This window comes from Convolutriloba macropyga, chromosome 4, assembly GCF_964194025.1.
Source record: "Convolutriloba macropyga chromosome 4, txConMacr16.3, whole genome shotgun sequence".
NCBI classification, from domain to species: domain Eukaryota; kingdom Metazoa; phylum Xenacoelomorpha; order Acoela; family Convolutidae; genus Convolutriloba; species Convolutriloba macropyga.
In genome coordinates, this window is record NC_134471.1 from 13,100,130 (window position 1) to 13,121,482 (window position 21,353).

Genomic DNA, 21,353 nt, shown 5'->3' on the forward strand with positions numbered 1-21,353 from the left:
AAAATATCACGCTGCAAAACCACTCGCTTTTTCGCTCCACTTCCTGTTTCGGCGTGACCAAAATCACTACTCCAATTTGACTTCAAAAATTATGAAAATGTGTGAACAGATCTTAAATAAAAGACAGCGCCCCAATACAATTCAAATTCTTTGAATTGTAAAAAACCAAGAGCACCGCAATATAGCTACGCTCAGCTTACAGCTTCGCAGCTATAAAAAAGACACACCTCTTATACACCTTGAGTCGTAAAACAAGACAGCGCCCCAATAATTCAAATCCTTAGAATAATGAGAAGAAAGGGGCGCAATAATACCCAGCTGAGTAGAAGACGCGGTTATCAATGATTAAAACATTCATTTTTTGTCCGAGAAGTCCTAAGCTCATTCTCTCCAGTTCTCAAAAATCGTCCCATTTAAACATCCCAGAGAGAATAGCACTAAATTCTGTCAATTAGCTCATACTGTAATGAAAAAAATTAGGCGACACTAAAATCTATATTAATTCAGCAATTAATCCTGGCTAAAACTACAGCATGAAGTTAACAGTTGAACAACTATTGTTGCCACTTAAATAAAGCAGAAAAATACAACAATTCGATGATAAATCATACAAAAACCAATTATCTGGCAAAGATGAGTTTCTCAACTTGGATGAATGGCGCTTCAATGAGACAACTCCAGACAATAGCCACACAGTAAACCAACGTAACAATTCCACTGAACTGAATGGCGATATTGATAGTCGTCAATCTAATTGTAGTCTCCGCACTGTTCAACCACAGCCAAAGAAGCACCACGTGAATAATATAAGCAGTGTAGCCAACTCTGGCAAATGGCACCCAGAAATTGGATCCCAAGGCTCGGTTCAGCGCACCTCCGTAGCCCCAAGCACACAAGATAATTAGCACCGCCAGAGCAGTGGACCAGAGAACCCTGAACGTGGCGTTGTACATGGCAGATGCTCCACGGCCCATGAAATGACCATTAACACTCGGATAACACCCGTACACTGCAACCCCAGCTGCTATTAAGGCGTAAAACCATAATCCAATTATCACTACAATTCTAGTGTTCAAGGATAGAGAGTGAAATTTGCGCTTGATTCGGTCTTGTTCGTGCATCACAATGCCGAGAAGTAATCCGATGCCATAAATCTGGAATCGCATCCAGGGCCACTCGTACATATTGTCAATCCATTTCTCGTTAAAGTTTTTAGTTTCGATAACAGCTAACGGATTTCCCTAAATCAAAACAATACATAAATATACGTTCTCCAAAGTCGCATTCATAGGTTCCCTTATAATAACACATGTACAACATACATATGCAACTATAATAACATGAGAAATTATAACTAAAAATGTATTTATTATATGTAACTATAATAAATAAATATAATAACATATACATCTCTATAATAATGGTTTCAACCTCAACGAGTAAACAAAAAGGACGGGTTTAAAAGGATAATTTTTTAAGTATTAAAATTGCGGTAAATTTAAGAGGCATAACTGCATTAGATCACTGCTTTCATAAGATCACACAAAGATGCTTTCTAATATTTTAAGCGATCCCCTCAAAGAAGACCTAGCAAAACGGCTATTTTAAAAAAGTGAATTTAAAGAGCCAAAATGGGACTTACAATTCGAAAGACCACAAAACAGAGCGATCAAGCTACTATAGAAATAGTTAATAGAAACTATTTCCATCATTGGCCCACGGTCTCAAAATACCAAGAAAAAAAAGACTTGTTTCTGAAAATAGTTTCATTAATACTTTTGTTATTATTCACTTTTATTAACTTTATATAGCCTTCAATTAAGAATCAGATATCCCCAGTTGACCTTAGCACTTCAAATGAAAGTTTGCAACACTCATTTTGAGAAAGGCGAAAGTCTCGTGCGACCAAAAGATCCAGCGAATGGACACAAAGAATAGAGATAATGGACACAGAGAATAAAAAATTCGACCTCAAGAATAGTGAAAATCACATCACGAACAGAAATCAGTCGAAAATTTCCAACAAACAAACAAAAATCTGATTTGCACCGCGACATCAAAAATCCTTTAAAAATCCTGCTAAAACAAAAAACATATTAGGACAAGTCCCGATGAACTACAATTCAAGCAACTTTCATTAACTAAACATAAAAAGTAGACTTAGAAAGGGCTATAAACGAATTTGGAAAACCATTAAAAAATTGCTCAAAAAAAACCGGAAAAAAACTTCTGAAACCTCCTCACTCTACTTAAAAATCATCAAAATGTTTGAACAGATCTTAGCAATACAAAGCCGGACAAATCCCGAAAGATCGAAAAGCAGTCTTCACCATTAATTAAAAGAAGAAAATTGCTCTCAAAGATTTTGCACATCAAAGATTTATGCAAACCTCCCAATGTTCAAATAATTTACCAGTCTCGCGCGTAGGCGGAACGCACACAGGTGTTAGGAGTGGAATTGAGGTTGCGTGTTGAGGTTGCGTGTGGAATCGGGGATGAAATTTGTCTTATCGGAAGCTTCAACGAATTATACACTTAAGACTAGTAAAGCTTCGCAGAGAGCTGCTCTGCGGATTAATGACCTGCTGGGTTTACCTGCTATCCCATAGTTGGAGACAAAATTAAAAGTGTCTAATGTAAGTCGATCAAGAGAAGAATCGCATAAAAAAGCACAGAACTAATATAATTGAACTTTGCTTGAGAGCAATTAATACGAAAAGATTAAAAAGAAACAAAAAACAAACAAAATGGGCCAAATGTTGATTAAACTTAAAAAAAGAAAAAAATAATTTATTTCTTGGACATGATTGCACATACTAATACTAATATTAGACATATTTAACATGTCACGGAATCCTGCTAATTCTCTATTGCAGCCAGCCTAATATTCAGCAACTCAGAAACATTCCAAAGTTTTTCAATTTCACTACAGTTCAAATATAAAATTCACTAGATCTTGGTTGCTAATAAAAGCCTTCAACTTATGGTGTATATATATATATTTTTTAATTATCACATGTACTAATTTCTACGTTTTCAGGTAGAAGATTTAATTCCCTAAGATTATTATACAGTTTAGCAGCACGATATGTCAGAAAATTTCTCAAGTTTTTTCTTACAGCAAGGTATATCGAGTAATCTTAGATCGGACTGCCTCGCATTCATCCTTTTTGCATTAACTTTAAACATTTCGTCACAATAATCCTCAAAATGTAAATTGCAAACTGATTTAAGAACGAATTTAAATAGCTCGTAAATGTGTAGCTCGTAGACTGAGAGAAATCCATGGTTAAGAATCAAATCACTGCAACTGTCTGGTTTTTAACGGAAGGATATAAACTTCAACACATTTTCTGCAGCCCAAACAATGGTAGTAACGAAGAGTAGCTGAAGCAACCATATACAAGAACACAATATTGAATAATGAGAAATAATCGTCGCAAATTCGAGACTGATATCATCACGGCTGTTTCCTATGGATGTAATATTAGTGTCATCAGCAAGCAGCATGACATTAAGATCACAATTGTGAGGCAGGTCGTTAATATAAAATTAGAAAGAGTAGAGCACCCAGAATCGAGCCTTGTGGTAGCCCGCAGTGAGATAAATCCCAATAAGATGACACATCGTTTATAATTTTTTTCTATTTGTTAAATACCATTCACAGTATATTAAGCATTCCCCCTGATATCATATCTATCAAATTTTCTCAACAGAAGTTGATGATTTATAGTATCGAAAGCTTTCTTCAAGTCCGAAAAGAACGAATGGATAGCGTTCTTTTTCCAGAACGAAGAGTTCTGCGAGTCCATCAAAGGTGCTATTCTTTTCGCAAAAACAAATTGATACCTAGAGAGAAATCCCAGTTTTTGAAATAGCCGTATACTCTATGAAAACGATCCTGAAACATTTTGCTCCAAATTATTGAGTAGCGAAATTGGGCGATAGTTAATTTCCTCCAGTTTTGAGCCATCTTTAAATAACGAAATGATCTTATCTGTTTTCAAGCTATCTGGAAAATGCCTTCGTTCATTGACCAGTTAATCAAATTTGTAATTACATGTAAGGTGACAGGCATTTTGGCTTTTACAACATTTACTTATTATGTCATCTCCCGAGGACTAATTTTGTGAACTTCGGTAAATGGAATCAACCTCACGCTTTGTTGTTGGGAAAAGAGCATGGATTGAACGGAATTTGGGATATTAACATCATGTACGGCTGTTAAATGATCACTAAGTTTTTCACAAGCGTTCGCAAAGAAATTAATCAAGACATCTGCGTTGTTTTTAACTGTCGGGAGCTTAAAATTTTGTGTGCAAGTGTTCAAAAGAAAAATCACAGAACAGAAGAAGGTCATTCAGATCTTCGCAAGTTCTCCTCGAGTCTGTTTGGCAAGGCAAGCTTGGAACCTATTTTGATAGAACAGCTTTTCTAATTTTTTTCCACTCTTCAAAACAGTCAAGCGCCACTTTTGAATTCTTCAAGCTTGGCTTGGTTTTGGCAAAATTTCTACTTTTTATGTTCTTGGCTCTCCGTTTTAACCTCATTTTAAGCAAGGACCTGTTGAGCCCGTTTGGCAGCAGATTTTTCTTGGGGAGGAAACTGCAGATTGGGGCACATCTATCAGTGAGTAAGAAAAGTTTCATTAAAAGCATAGCTTCCGAGCATGTTGTAGCACTCAGCAAGTTTCCATTACACTCTGACATGGCCGCCTGAAGGGTTTCTACGTAGTTCTCTACAGTGCTAGGATCTTTCTGGAAAGCTGTGCTTTGAAACGTCGTTTTATGTTCAGGTGCCGAACGTCTGCACGTTAAAATAATTAGATCGTGGTCTGTAAACGTTTTTTTTTAAAATTCCACAGTTAAACAAATTATTATTTTGATACACGAATTGATCAAGACAAGTGGAACTGTTATCAGTTTCCCTTGTTGCTGATTTTGTAAAAAAAAATTCATAACCGTTAGATATGCAAGTCAGATAGTTTAACATAAAATGTTAAAATCACCACAGATAATTAAAAGGAGAAGGGGGATTGGTTGGCTTCTAGAAATTTATTAAGATTATCAAAAAACTTCATTTTGTTTTCCCTAGGTTTGTCATAAATGACCCCAAGACTTAGTTTTGCCAGAATTCTATTCAGGCAAAGACAGAATCTTCAAAATTTACTGCATTTACTCCGTTTGCTTTAACAAACAGTTAAAATGAATCAATCAGTTGAAAACAATCAGATCGAAAGTTAACTAGAACAAAGAGGACAACTAAATTCACCCAACAAATACCCAAATGCCCAAAACAAAGATTGCTAAAATTGGTTAAAAGCCCCCAACGGCCCAAAATGATAATAACAGATAAGATAAATGGGGCAAATACCGTGGCTGTTTAAACTTACACTTAAAACTAAAAAACTCAGCGCGAAATTTTGTTACAAGTGCTTTTCTTACTTGCACTCAGAACCACTCCTTCTTTGATCTGCTTTTGACTTTTGTTGAGATTGGCATAAACCGTTTTTTCCATGTGCGGCATTGACTTTCAAATCATGCTTCAGATTCATTCGACCGATTCATCAAAACATAGCCGGAAGATTGCGGGAAAATAGCCACAGTTGACGCGCTTGGTGCTCATCGAGATTGAAAAAGAAAGAGGAAAAAGGAGACAGAAATTGACCGAAATGTTTTGTTTCTTTTCAGGTGCAGTTTCAGCTGGATTCAAAAACTATACTTAATTCAACTTCTAAACTGAAAGTTAATAATCTTAATACCAAGCTCAGCCAGCAAACACTTATGAACTTTGATAACCTAATTCTCAATGACTCAATGACTGGGCTTTATCGGTTTATCCCGTGTCTTTTGATTTTGATCTTTTGACCTTGACCGTATTCACAACACTGCGTAATTTCAATACGTGAAAGGATTTAAAATTCATTCAATTTAAACAGTGAGTGAGGTAGGTCAAAAGTCAAGCGTGAAAATCGTGACTTATATAAAACGATCAAGGCATAGCGAATTAAAGAAAAACGTAGCAGGACAAGTTCTGACGTAAAGTTCAAAGAACTTTCATTGACTAAACAAAATCTAGACCTAGAACGGACCATGAGTGAATTGAGAAAACCATTTCCAAAAAAATCGTTAAAAAATTTAAAAAAACTGAAAATCACAGTTAAAAAGCCGCATGTGAACAAAAAAAACTCCTGAAGACAAAGGGAAATTGGGTTTAAAAACGGCCTATAATGAACTACGAATGAATTGGGGAAACCATTAAGAAAATCCGAGCCAAAAAAATTAAAACATAGCTGGCAGATTGCCAGAAAATAGCCGCAAAAGATTCGTAGATCGGCACTAAAAAAACAGTAAAAAAGACAGACCAAAAAAATTCGTCTTTTCATTGAAGGCTGATCTGTTATATTTTGATTAAAAATCTGTATAAGTTATTGCTGCCTCTATTAGCTGATCTCAAATAACCTTCATTTAGAGTGACACACACCCATTTGAGCTTATCTCTTTGAATTAAAGTAAATAAAAGTCAATTTCAAAGTGAGGACGTCATTTTTGAGAGTGAGGTATGTCAAGTGTGACCAAAAATTTAATCACGCGCATGAACAAAAAAACTCGCTCCACTAAGAGCAAAAAATGACGTCACACATGCAATTCAGTTGAAATTGCATGAACGAATGAACAAAAAGTGGCTGTGACGTCATATGGTCGTAACAAAAATCATGACAACGAAATAAAAAAATCCAAGAGAAGGCCAATAATAGCCCCAGCTATCGCTGTGCGGCTATTAAACAGTAAATATCAAAGTGAAATTGCCGCTTGTGAGCAAAAATCACTAGGGAGAAAGCGAAATTTTGTTCAAACACCGTTTTCTCATTCAACTTTAAAATTACAGCAAAAACAATTCACGCAGCAAAACCACTCGCTTTTTCGCTCCACTTCCTGTTTCTTCGTGACTAAAATCACTACTCCAATTTGACTTCAAAAATCATGAAAATGTGTGAACAGATCTAAGAAAAAGACAGCGCCCCAATACAATTCAAATTCTTTTGTAAAAAAATAGGAGCACTATAATAGCCGGCTGAGAAGCCGAGGCGGCTATTAACAAAGATTTCAACGGGGAATACAGAGAAAATATGGTGAAAAAAACGTCTAAATATTAGTAAGACCATTAAAAAAACATCTATTCTCTTTGCCATACCCCCCCCCCCCCCGCCCCAGCCAAGTGGGCTCATATCTTTTACGCCCACCAAGGGCACGTGCTATTTTTTACATAGTCACGTGCTATATAACAACAACTAATTTGTTAATGGGGGCAACCAGCTTTGGACAATTACATAATCGATTCCGATTTTTTTGGAAAAATGTATTGGTAGTATGCTCCATAACAAAGAAAAAAAACTTTTTTAAGTAAAACCAATTAGACAGTTGGTGCGTAAAATTAGCTTATCAAACCCCCCCTTTTTCAAGTTCCTCTTGAATGGTCTCAATATAAGTAACTAAATGAATTTCGAACACATAATCTAATTTTGAATAGCTCTGTAACGGTGCTGAAACAGGCAAATTGCCTCCTTTCATTCGTTCAGTACGACGCTTTAACTCTAATTTGGTTTAGTTATTCGAAGCTTGAATATTTGGTACTGAAAACAAATTTATTATTATTTATTATTAATGGGGGCAACCAGCTTTACGCGCCTCCAATCTGCAGGGTAAAAGATCAATAATCAATTAACATAGCCAGCAGATTGTCTGAGTAGCTGCGAAAAGGAATTACGCGCTCCAAAAAAAACAACAGAATCGAGTTGATTTGTAAAAACAATGTTCACCTTTGTACCGACAACTTACTTCAGTAAATTTTAAACTGTCACTACATTAAAACTAGCAATGAAATTAGGGACACTCTGCTACACTTATTAATGACAAAAGAGCAGCTTTTTATGCTCCCAATACTTTTTCATATACCCTAGAAGATCATGAGACAGCAGCTGAACATACAAACGCATATATATCTTTAGCAGCGCTGTATCCAATATTGGCAAGGGTGCTGATGAGGACGCAAAGAGAGATCAGACCAATTCCCGCTTTCCTGCTGTACTTGGTCGCAATCACAAACAGCGGACTCACGGCGTAGAATTGCATGTCATCTGCAAGGTACCACGTCCATGCTGAAAGATAAACACTAACCAATTCCAAATGAATATGAAGATGAGGAAAAAAAGAGTAGCCTCAAATTTTAGAGATTTGAAAAAACTTTTTGATAACGAACTTTTTTTAACTGAATGAACAACTCATTTTGCCTTGAGATTAACCCGGTTGGATTTTCCTAAAGCCTTTACTATTATTATAAATGCTTTCGAAACTCAAAAATCACTCCTGCTCTTCCAAATTAAAAGGTGTTGACGTGAATCAAGCAATGGACTCTGAGATCTTTGATCAGATTAAATCATATGCGGCAAAATAAAATTTACTCATGATTGTAGAATGTGTTTGTTAAAGACATTAAACTCTATAGAAATCTCAAATCTGGAATAGAGTAGCATACTATGGATCTTGGGAGAGAACAAAAGACCTGCAAACAATAATGTGGAAAATAACAAAATTGGAGAATACTTCAGAAATAGCAAAACCGCATAAAACATATCTGGGCTCACGGGTCCAACTTACAGTTTCTCGAACAAACAGACCATAGTGAACTCTGCCGACTACACTTTTCAACATTGTAGTCGATTGCAATAACGACCGAGTATGGAAATCTTTCCAAACAACGGCTATTCTTTTCATAATTAGCAAATATTCCAGAAAGCAAATACACTCGTGAACCCGAATCTAAACTTACAAGACTTTTTCAGGTATCCTTAATTTATCAATGTAATCATTAAGATACTAAAGTTGAAAACCAACTTAATCTGTAAACAAACATCTCTTATAGCTACTTGAGTTGTGCTCTGTATCACTAGTTAGTTGGTGATCGCTTTAAAAGGTCAACGTTCGCTACAACTGATGTTTACAAATGGCCTCTGGTCCAGAGTTATTTTTAATTGTCCTGAAATAGCATCCCAAGTCGCAATAATTCAATCTGACAAAGTCGGTATCCCCCCCCTTAGAACTTTAAATTTAGAATAAGCATTGAAAAGCTTGAGAGTCCCTTTTTACAAGCTTGAGAGTCCCTTTATATATAAAAACTGAATAAAGTTTTGCTTCAGGCAAATATTTGGTTCGATGAGACACCAGTTGCAAAGCTTTAGCTCTACTCGCCAAAAACTTTTCGAAGTTAAAACTACATAAATTTATTTGAACGAAAATGCATTCTTGAAAGTAACCAAGTTTTTGGGCAATCTCCCCTTTGATAAGTTATGGAAATGGTTGCCTCTTATTATGTCTCCCAAGTGTTCCAAAACAGTTACAGGCCCACTAGATTTGCACCAAAGGCTTAAGCTGTTGAATTCCGCATATTTCATTGACGAAAAAAATCAATCGTTGATCCTTACTTCAGCTTACAATAGGAATACAAACTCAAAGGGCTCAGAGAACTAAAATTTTACACCAAAAGCAAATCCAATAACAAAAAATTGTTTCTTACTCATGCATGGTTTCTTATCAGGGTCATTGATGTCAACATAGTTGTTGACAAACAAAGCCACTGTAATCCAATTTGTGCCTCTACACTGATTAGAAATGGCACTCTTTGTGTCGGTTTGGAAAAGTGGAGAGTAGAAAGCCTCAGCTAGCAGAGGGTAGAATCCAACAATGAACAGTATTGTTAGTAGAAGAGCTGGCCATAGTCTGATGAATCGGTGTACATAGAACATGATCCAAAATTGGACGCTACTGCGACGCTTTTCCAAAGCCTGAAACAGTCAAAATTGATCCACAAAATACCTGAATTTAAGTTGTTTCACATCAAAAAAGATTGAAGCTTAAGTACGCCACTGGATTAAACTGGCATAAAGAAAAATGTGAACTGCCAACTGTCAGACGAATTGCTCTCGAACGAATGGCGAGACAAGAGAAACTTGATGCAGAAACTTCTGACTAGGGAAGGATTCCAACCCGTTCCACCTCGGTTAAGAATTGGTGACATTAACCACTAGGCTACACGGGCTATGTACTGTCTTCGCTCACAATCGGTTTTATTTTAGCAGCAGTCTTAATTTCTGAATGCGTGCTATCCAATTCACTCAAAAATAACGTGAAGCGTAAATAAATCACTAGAAAAGGGAAATCGAAAGAATCTTGTAGAAAAAGGTCCAGCACAAATTTGGCACAAAAAGACACACGTTTGCAATAATTGCTTCAAACTTCTTTCGAGAGCAATTAACAAACTAAATTGCTTTATGAGACCCAATCTGTTAGACAGCTGATCTTTTGAATTAAATTACTGAGCAACTGCTGTCTAAAAACACTTTTAGCAGCATGAGAGAAGAGTGAAACTAGCCTAGAAGTCAAAAAATTTCACTCAAAATGTTGAACAAGCTGTGAACTAAGGTAAAGCGAAAAAATTTTATTCGACGAAGTAAAACACATAGCAGGACAAGTCCTGACGTACAATTCAAAAAAATTTTCTTTGACTAAACAAAAAACTAGACCTAGAACGGACTATGAGTGAATTGGGAAAACCATTTCTAAAAAAAATCAGATCAAAAACATTTAAAAAAAAAAACAGAAAATCAATGTCAAACTGCCGCATGTAAACAATAAAGCCACTAGCCAGAAATGGACATTTGATTCCAACAAAAAATTGGGCCCAGAATTATCTATGAATGGATTGGGAAAACCATTTAAAAACAATCCGATCCAAAAAATCGAAAAACAATAAAAATCAAAGTAAAATTGTCGCATGTGAACAAAAGACCACTAGCGAGAAAGCGAATTTTTGGTCGAACACCGTTTAAAATTCTCACTCTACTTTAAAATTAAAGTAAAAAAGTTTCACGCCGCAAAACCACTCGCTTTTTCACTCCACTTCCTGTTTCGGCGTGACCAAAATCACCACTCCAATTTGACTTCAGAAATCATGAAAATGTGTGAACAGATCTTAAAAAAAAGACAGCGCCCCAATACAATTCAAATTCTTTGAATTGTAAAAAAACCAAGAACACCGCAATATAGCTCCGCTCACCTTACAGCTTCGCAGCTATAAAAAACTGCAACTGCCATTATAATTTATCCATGTTAGAAGGAACCATCTATTTGGTGCTTCCTTACTTTGAGCGTTCCCATCATGACGAGCATCCCACTCAATACGAAGAAGGAATCCACAGAGAGACTGGCATTGGCGAATGGCTGGAAGAGGAAGTGCTTCACCAGTTTGACCAAATAGAGAGGGTTGTCCTGCACCCCAGTCTCTAATTCATGCAGAAACATGTGGGCTATCACCACCCAGCCCAGTGACATGGTTCTGATGCCATTTAGAACTGACAGTTGTGAACCATCTTGTTTGGGGGCAGCTGGAACAAAAATGAACAAATGTAGATCCACGATGCTAGAAGGTGAAAAGTATAATCAGAGATAAGACTATTCTGCACCCCCCCCCCCCCAAGTGTTTTTATGCCCCGAATTACAATTTACGTGTTGTTACATTGCATGTTACCATGCTAAAATTAGCACGTGCGCCTGGGAGCCGAAAAAGAATAGAAATGTTAAGACAACCATGTTATAGTTGCGGATAAATCTTGACTAAAAAGAAAACCGTTGGAGACCAAAAAAGAATATGAGAGCAAAACATCAGAGAATTTCGTATTTAATTCAATTATTAATAACTAATTAACTCAATAATTAATTCCCTCGCTGACAAATTTCTTAATTCGCGCAATTTATATCACCCAAATTTCAAAAAGTGCCGCGTGAAAAAGTCACACGAGAAGTAAATGCACACTTCTCATTCACTAAAAACTAGGATCTTTTCCGTTTGTGCCCCCCACAGTATGTTTTGCCCCCTTAGTTACAAAGCACGTGCGATTACATAGTAAATCTTTATTTAAAAATATGGCACGAGCGTCTGGGGGTGCAAATAATATGCAGCCACTAAGCGGGGGGGGGGGGGGGTGTTCAAAAACGGAAATGATCCAAAAACTATTCACTAATCTACACTCATTAGACAATTGCTTCCAGATGATCGCTATTGATGGCTTCACTTTACGGTTAACTGGCCGCATCAAAGAGTAATCAAATATACACAATCTAACTTGCATGCAGCTAACCGATTATCTTAAGAAAGTTGGCATAAAAGTTGAAGCAAAGTAGAATCTTCACAACGAGAGAGTCGTTCTTTGGATCCGTTGTCGGTCTAGTGACAATAGTGCCATTGGCAGTTTTAACTCTCGTATCTGCATTCCATTCCTCTACATCATTGTCTTCATCCAAAGAAATGTAACTGCTTGCTCTCTCATATTTCTCTAAACAAATGCAACCAAAATAATAATAATTAATAATTCTGGTTCCTGCGTAATCGCAGCGGAACAGCATTAGGTATACAGTAGCCTGTTCTCAGCTGCTCATTTTCTTATTATTCCCCACATTTCAGACTGACCTTTTAATGAGCAGCAGTTCTCTTTTTTTGGTGACTATAGTCACTTTTTTTGTGTCTGAACCTTTCACGTGGTACCATCATTGCAGCCAACATTGGTCAGGCTATGGTCAACCTGCAGCTATGGTTAAGTAAGAGCTCATCCACACACAGACAGCTTCATGGAGGCAGGGGATTGAACTCACAATCAATGGCGTGTGAATCACACACCTTACCTCTCGGCTATCACGCCACAGGCACAATGAAAAATCACGACTCACGGCTATCGGCAAAATGAAAACACGCACGTACAAGCTTTTAAATGCCAAAAGGCTTCAGTGCCAGATTTTTCAATGCTCGAAGTTTTTATATAAAATACCAGATTTGAACCTAGTCTAGAGTGAAAAAATGTTTTCATTACAAGGTATGAATAAATTAACCACTTTTTTGTACTAATAATGGCGAGCCAGCTTTTGCAAAGATGCGATGTCATTTATAGATTATGAACAGTTCAAATACCAGAAGTTAGCACAAATTTTAAAACGCTTACATGACTCTGCAGCAGTCATTTCGAAATTCTGCCTAACATCTCGAACCATTATATCTCAACAGCGTCATGTGGGTTAAACTGGGTTGAATTTGAAAAATAGGAAATACGAAATGTATATATGAAAAAGCTTTAATATTGGTTCATTCTCAATTTCTTAATTTTGTAAACTTTGTGTAGAAAAATTAGAAATATTTTTCAATAGAATTTGTAGAATTTTTGTTTTAATCTTTAAGCGGTATTAAGCCTACTGAGAAACAAAATCAAGGAAACTAATAAAAGGTAAAATAAGAAGGCGCAAAAACTGAGAAAACTAGAAACAGAATCGTTTCGAAAATTAGTGGCATCAAAATAAGAAATATACACCAACACGTAAAAATTTGGTGGTCAAAGTAAAAAATGCGAGTTTATAACTCATGCAAACTAGTTGCAGTTCCATTATGTGAAAAGGGCGACAAAAGGAAAAACAAATGAAAGCAAGAATCAAAATTTAACCCAAAGCAAATGGTATCCACGTCAATCGAACGTATAGCTAAAAAATGCAGCCGGAAAAACGAGGACAATTGCCCTCTCTGGCTAAGTAATACAACAATTGGCTAAGTAATATAACAATTGCCCTCTCTGCAAGTTGTCAGAAAAAACGTAAACGAAGACAAACGCTGCCTTTTTTCTACAGCTCTATAACAGTGCACTGCCTGAACAAGCTGGAGTCGGCCAGGCGTCGTAGAGCATCGTTTTCAGCTCTATTGAAGCTTGAAAAGGAGGTGTATGACTTCATTGAGCTGCATAAAGCCTGCTTCCTTGACTCTTGCAAACATTTTACTACAAACGAGGCCTTCAAGATTCTCAGAAGATTGAATGGACGGAGCACCTTACCCAAGGAAATGTTTTGGCGACATTCCCATGCATCTACTAGTACAGAGAAAGCGAAACTGTTAAACAAGTATTTTCAATCAGTTTTCATCGAGTCAACTTGTTCAGCTGGCACGTTACCGCAAATGGCAAATCCTGTGGCAGTTCTGTCAGAAGTTACATTTTCAGTGAACCAAATAACTAAGCTCCTCGAGATTGTGCCTTCTAACACAAATGTGGCTTGTGATGGTATACCATCGTTTATTTGGAACAGCTGTCCCAGTACTCTGGCCGGATATGTATGCTCTCTCTTCTCATATATTATTAATACCAATGAATAACCGAACTTTTGGAAGTGCGCATACGTTACTCCGATTTTTAAAAAAGGATCCAAAAGCGATGTAGAAAACTATAGACCGATCTCTATCCTGTCACGACTTTCTCTTGTATTAGAAAAAATCATTTTTGATTTTTTATATTGCGTTCTTCGCTCACAGCTGAGCGCTCGGCAGCACGGGTTTCGTAGCGGGCATTCAACTATCACACAACTATTAGTATGCCTCCACGATATCTATGAGAATTTTGATAGTAATTCCGAGCAAATAAGAGTTTACCTTGACTTCTCTAAGGCTTTCGATACTGTGAATCATAACATATTACTTTGCAAATTGGCATACTTTGGACTAGACGAAAATTTGATGTAATTTGAAAAGTTGACGATAATTTGAAAAGTTGATGAAAACTTATCTCACTAACAGAACTCAAAGAGTTCAGATCGATGTATGTCCGTCTGACTGCAAGTCTATCTCAAGCGGTGTTCCCCAAGGGAGTGTTCTTGGCCCTCTCCTCTTTTTAATCTATATAGATGACATGCTGGCTTTGCCTTCTTTTTCAACTTGTTTTTGTTACGCCGACGATACGAAGTTGATATGCTCCTCTGAAAATATCTTTTTTAATCTGCAACAAGATCTTGAGCGTCTCTCACAGTGGTGCAGAGACAATAGCATGATGTTCAATTTAAACAAATGCGTCTTTTTACATCTCTCAGAGAAGACAACTGGCAGTCTTTTTATTGACGATTACCAGCTCCAGAGAGTTGATTCAATATGCGATCTTGGATTACAGGTATCAAAAAAACTCAAAAGGGAAGCTCACATACGTGGTAAACTCCTGAAAGCGCGACAGAATTTTAATTATCTCCGACACTCTGTGCCTTATTGCCTTCCTTCTAAAGTAAAATTCAACCTGTTCTCCGCGTGCGTGATGTCGTCGCTTCTCTACGCTTCTTCAGCCTGGCATGTTGACGCTACCCATTTGCAACTCTTGGGGAAATTCTATTGGAAGGGGCTATGCTGGTGTTTTGGTTATAGTGAGTATAAATCTATTTTGTCTCTCTCAGAGAGCCTCCCTATTGCCTATCAACTTATTGATCGTGATTTGAAATTCTTCATCAGCATTGTTCAAGGCAAAAGTTGTATTCCCCTCAGTCAGTATTTCAGTCGTGCACGATCTAACAGATGTCTCCGCCGCGGTCAAACAGTTCATCTCGTTGTCAATGCATACGCCAAGAAGCTGACCGCCAAGTCGTACTTTAAAAGCATTCAAACTGTTGTAAATGATTTTAATGATGTGGTTGATTTCGATTTACTCTACCCTCCATTAGATTACAAAAGTCGCTTGCGAAAATTCTTCAGTAATCTGCGAGACTGCAAATTTGAATTCAATCAAACATGTACGTGGTCAATAAAGTGTCGATGTCCTGTATGTGTATCTTAGTATCCCTTCTTTTGTACAGCTTTTTTCTACTCAGTTTTATGTACACATCTTAATTTGTTAATGTTAAAATTCCTTCAGTTTGGTAAATTGAAGTCTTTTACTACTACTACTACTACTACTACTACGACAATTATGCCGCACTAAAAAGCTAAATAAAACTGTTATTTTGGACACTATCGAAAAGAACAACAGAAGCAACAAAAACAATCAAGACTCAAGAATACACTACTTCTGGAAAAGAAAGGGTTTCAAAGTTTCAAAACACAGCAATTAAATTAAGACCGTACATAGATTCACTTGCGTGCAAGCAACCGATGAAAACCTGTCATTACGATCAAACTAACAAAAATGGCTCAAAAACTCCTTAATACTTATACAAAAACAAATTGTGTCAAAGACATATAATGCATTAGCTATAAGTTTAAAAAAATAAATTGATTACATTCAGGCCATTTAGAAACCGTTGAGACCTGTCATTAATGAGACTGATAGAAAAATGAAGAGTAAAAAAAATAAGTAAACAGTTTTTGAAAATCTATCAATTCAAAGTCATTAAAAAAACAAAACAAGAACTCAAATCATTAGTTTGATTCATTTATGCAACATTAGCAACCAATCGGACTAGCCAAAAAGGATACCAATTTATAAGATAAAAAGAAATACCAAACAGGGCAAGAATTTAAAAAAGTAACACACTTTGAAAACAGTTGCGACGAAGATAAAAAAAACATTAAGATATCAAATGAGACCATTCTATGGCTTTATTATGGGACATTAAGATACCAAATGAGACCATTCCATGGCGTTATTATGGGGCCAATAAAAAATCATCAAAGAGAACAAGTAACACAACAAAAAGAACTAAAACGGACAAAAAAACTCACTTTACTAAAATTTTATTAAAACAATGCTTCTGAGTCATCAGCGTACGACGAGGTTTATACCTTTCGGGCGTAGAAGCAGCTTGCTCATAAGACGTTGAGCATTGGCAAAAATACACCACCTTGGGTGACACCCTGTTTGACTTTTCTTCACTTTGATTTTTTATTGTAATAGTCTACGTAACAAAACGTACATGTTAAGTATGAAGCGAAGCGAGCCATCTTTTTCTGCTATTTGGTAGTGGTGCCGCAAGTACGTCTTTAGTAGTAAAATGAACAACCGTGTCGAAAGCTGCAATGAGATCTAAGATTACCAACAGGGTATGGTTGTAAGGTTTCTTTCAATTAAGGTCTATTTGGATATCGTTGGTGACAACGCCGATGATATAACTTTAACAACATCTCACCCTCAGGTTGAAAAATAACCTTATATAATAACTTCCTATCTAAATAATTAACACGACTGGCTAAAATGAAGAAAATGAAATTATCAGATGGGAAATCAAGTGCCTCTGTATTCACAACCTGGAGCAAGGAGGCCAAATTTGACCCATACCTCACTATGAACAATTCACCAACACCAGTGAAGTCCAAAGTCAAAGTACTTGGTGTCATTCTTGATAGTAAGCTCATAATTGGAGAATATATAAGGAGCACCCCAGAGAAACTACCAAAGAGCAATAATATACTGAAAAAGATTGTTGGTAACAACTGGGGCTGCTCAGACGAGAAACTCTGACTTACAAAGCTATCGGTCGGAGCGTCTTGAACTACGGTGCTCACATTTGAGCGTTCGCAAAAAGCAATACAAATGGAACCATTTGCAAACACAACATAATACTGCTCTTCGCACAATTATTCGCTGTGAAAAAATGTCTGACATCAATGACTTACACAATGAGGAGGAATAGCTGTCTGTTAGAATGCATAGAAAAGCTAGCGCAGCAAATTCATGGCCGGCAAGGATCAGAGCCACCGTGCCGATGACAAAACAACCTCTAAAACCAGTTTTCGTCACATCAGACCGACACTTAATGATACTTACAGGGACTGCGTGAAACAGCACACCAACAATAGAGCAAATAAACTGTAACAAAAACAAAAATGCGCTCAAAAGCATTCACCAGGAGTAACTAACTGGTTGGACTAATACCATAAGTCCAACACGACCACACTGCACAGCAATATCCGCCTTCGTTGTCTCCTTTCCCCGATGTTGACGATGCCCCTCCTGACCCGCCTAACCCGGTGACCGCATGTCACCCACCATGGCGTAGATGCAGAAAGGTCGACGCACCACTACCAAGTAGCATTTTGAAAACAGTCGCAAAGAGAATCAGAAAACCCAGCAAAAAGAGCTCTTATTGCCCCAAGTGAAAAAAATGCTTTCAAACACTGAAAATTTCTTCAAACACCAATCTCACTACTTTTTAAAATAATTAATAGATTAATACTTACCAGCATAATGCCGATACGCTGCCAATGACGTCCCAGTAGCCACTAATGAGAACAAAATAGCATAGATCACACATGCAATGTAAAACCCCCAGTCCGCTTCAAAATTAGACCGACTCGTTACAGTAATTTTGACTCTAAACTCTTCGAAAAGTGGGTCAAAGATCTCTTGAACTTCAGCATTCGAGCATGAAGCTGGCATGCATATTCCCGTTGTAATGTTTAATTTCTCCATAAACGGTATATTAAGTAAGAATGGCTTCGTTGCAGGAAAACTTGCAACCTTAACAGCCGTGAGATCAATTTTGGCGTTCGTACATTGTTCGGGCTGTCCGATAAACAGTGTTTTATATCCCGCAATTCCCGTCCACGGAACTGCAAAGGAGCTCCAGTATTTAAGAGCATTTTGCGGACTTGCATTAAGTGTTGTGTTCCAATCCACCTGGCATTGGGTTTTTGCATCTTTCGAAGTCTGGAGGAAAAAAGCGCGGAGTTTTAAGGGGTTGAGTCGCTCCAAGACTTCTGTTATCGTCTCAGCTTCAATCTCAGAAACCCCATGAGATCTATATTGATAAGAAAGTCTGTCGGCTTTTATAAAACAAAACAGAGTACATAAAGCTAGCTTGGCAAACCAACGCATTTTATTCACAACAAAGCAAAATTTGAAAGTACAATGCAATGGCGTTAAGTTTATGATTAGATATTTACTTAGATCGTGTTTGTATTTGGTACTCCGCGACAAGTTGATCCAAAAATTGAACTTTCGTGATTTGACTTTTGCTGTTGAGTAAATATTACGCCTGAAAGGCTGGCACAATCTAACGTCATGATTTCGTCTCCAAATCAGTATATTAGCAAGATCGAACTCAAGCAATTAGGAGAATCTCAATATGGTTTCCTCAATGTATGAAATTTGCGTCTAAAAAGAATTACCGGATCTTTTCAATTTATGCCCCCAGTACGTTACGCATGCCCAGTTACAGATCACGTACCATCACATAGTAAATCATAATTGTAAAAATATGGCACTAGCTAGCATCTGGGGGTCAAATAATGTGCACCCACTATTATTATTATTATAATTAGGACTATCACAAAAATGCGGGACATCTCCCTTTCCCCCCAAATGTGCGGCACAAACGGAAGAGATCCGAATTACCAAATAGGTAATAAGTCGTTAAAATACGGATTCTTTAAAAAGACTAATTTCGTTTAACCTAAATTAATACTTTAATTTCAAAGTAGTCGCAATGAGCTGTTAAACTTTCAATATTCTCCTCGAATAAATTATTTTGTTTTAGAATGATGATACACTTAGAAGACACTTTATTGCTTAGCACTGTAATTGTTGAAGCGGGACGCTATCAATGCTAAAGTGTACAATTAAAAGTATAAATCATAACAAAATTGCGTTAAATAAAAAAAGTTGCTGCAAAAATTCACAGTGAGGTTTTAAAGATTAAACTAGTCGAAACATTCAGAATTATTCACGCTATTATGAATTTGATCTTTGTAGTGCTTTATTAGCAATTTTTTGAACACAATGTTAACAGTTTTGAAATCTGAGTTGATTTGGTAGTAAATTCCATCTTTTAGACGTAGCATGGAAAAGACTTGTCTAGAAAAGAAGTTGACATGTGGTCATGGAAAATTAGTTTTCGAGTACGTTCGTTAATAGAGAATTGTGAACTTGGTGAAATCAGTGTCGTATTGAATGGATTTTTTTTCTCGCCTGATATATTTTCTGAGACAATAGAAAAGTGATCAATTCTCTGTTCTATCTCGATCTCATGTTTTTTTAATTCTTAAGCGCCGAGAGGATTTGAGAGGAAGAACACCTATTTGACCCCAGTTCAGCTGCTTTTCTAGACAAGTCATCATAGGTATTCAAATGTGCTGAATAAATAAAGCGGAATGATTAGCATCTAAGCTTGATGTAGGGAGTTGAGTTCGAATTGAGTCTATAGTTTCTATCCACTCAGCCATCTTCTTTAACGTTTGTTTATCATGATTCATGAAACTGAAGACTATAATCAATTTTTAGTCCTACATATTTAATTTCATTATACTTTTTGATTACTTTGTTATCTACTAATATTGTGTGTGTGTGTGTCCTGGGTACTGTTTCTCTGATCATTTTGTTTGATGAAGCAAACGAACTCTGTTATTGAAGAATTCATAATTAATTGAAATACTCTGAAGTAGTTCGCTAAATAGAAAAAAAGTAGTTTGCTAAATGGAAGTACTCTGAAGTAGTTCTAAAGAGAAATTGAGATAGTCAAAAATCGCTATTTTGCATAAAATGTTAGCCAAATTGGCAGAAAACGGTTGGAAGTCATTCCGATAGTGGTTCTTTTGGCTTTTCCGCTAAAAATATAAACATTTCATTATGCTATTATTGTTTTCAAATATTTTATTATTTTTTTGTTAATAATGTCTGTTGCTAAACTATTGATATTTTATTAGTTTTATTTGAAGAGGCGCATATGTGGTACAGAATATAACTCTTTACCAAATTATGTTCCCTTGTTACTCTGACTTTAGAAAGTCTTGTTCACTTATGCTTATCTTGCCTCCAGTCTAGTGATGAAGTTATTTGTTCATGCTGCCGACTTTTTCTTCAATTTTTATCCCTGTGATTCTAATCTGAAAGTTTAGTTGCTTTCTCAATTCTCTTTCTAATGAGCCGACTCAAAAAATTAATTGGAAACGTGACGAATTTCCATTCAATTTAGTGCTGAGCGGAACTGCAGCGGCTTTCCATTAGGCTGAGTAAAACAAATCCACTTCACAATTGTGGTGGTGGAATCTTGGCATTATTCCAATTGTGTTAAAATAGGAAGCAATCGCTGCACAAATTCTAATTGATTATGACACAGGTAATAAATTGATTTGCAAACTATATATTTGACCTTGAAGCCCATTCATACTCTTTTATATATACGCGTGACAGCACTTGCTAAACTTCTCGCAGTAAACATCAAAAAAATACTTTCGTAATTCCTTTATTAAACCAATGGAGGTGAAGATCAGAAGTAATAGCACTTTGAATGTTTTTTTTTCGAATAATGTGCTTGAAAACTTGAACCAAATTGATTTTTTCGTCATCATATTTACAGATTCTATGTAAAAAACCTAAGCAATGTCCTGCTCTTTGTGTTTTAAAATCCATCATGCCGGCACTGGAAGTTTTTTTTATTTCTTTGTGTTTTTAGAGGTGTAGAGGAAACGATACACCCGATGAAGACAAAGCTCGGGGACTAAACATTTATATACGTTCTAAAAGAGTCAATTGGGTTAGTCAAAAATCACTATTTTGCATAAATGGTTAGCCAAATTGGTAG

At 36.5% G+C, this 21,353-nt stretch overlaps 1 protein-coding gene across 1 annotated transcript; it reads right to left on the bottom strand.

Annotated features, from left to right (window-relative positions):
* Positions 1–476: 476 nt before the first annotated feature.
* LOC142337465 (nose resistant to fluoxetine protein 6-like) lies at positions 477–19,057 on the bottom strand. The gene is made up of 6 exons (XM_075386704.1): positions 18,013–19,057; positions 12,194–12,388; positions 11,199–11,440; positions 9,574–9,841; positions 7,989–8,158; positions 477–1,241 (listed from the first exon to the last, which is right to left on the bottom strand). The coding sequence occupies exons 1-6, from the start codon at positions 18,647–18,649 to the stop codon at positions 621–623; spliced, it is 2,133 nt and encodes a 710-aa protein (XP_075242819.1). The 5' UTR covers positions 18,650–19,057; the 3' UTR covers positions 477–620.
* Positions 19,058–21,353: the final 2,296 nt, after the last annotated feature.

What these genes read in the sequence shown, in the direction of transcription:
- LOC142337465 (XM_075386704.1), bottom strand. Translation starts at nt 18,649, where the DNA reads ATGCGTTGGTTTGCCAAGCTAGCTTTATGTACTCTGTTTTGTTTTATA. An exon ending in CAACTTTCTTAAGATAATCG is followed by an intron (nt 11,441 to 12,193) that starts GTTAGCTGCATG and finishes TTTTTGTTCCAG; the next exon opens with CTGCCCCCAAACAAGATGGT. An exon ending in TGATAAGAAACCATGCATGA is followed by an intron (nt 8,159 to 9,573) that starts GTAAGAAACAAT and finishes TTTATCTTTCAG; the next exon opens with CATGGACGTGGTACCTTGCA.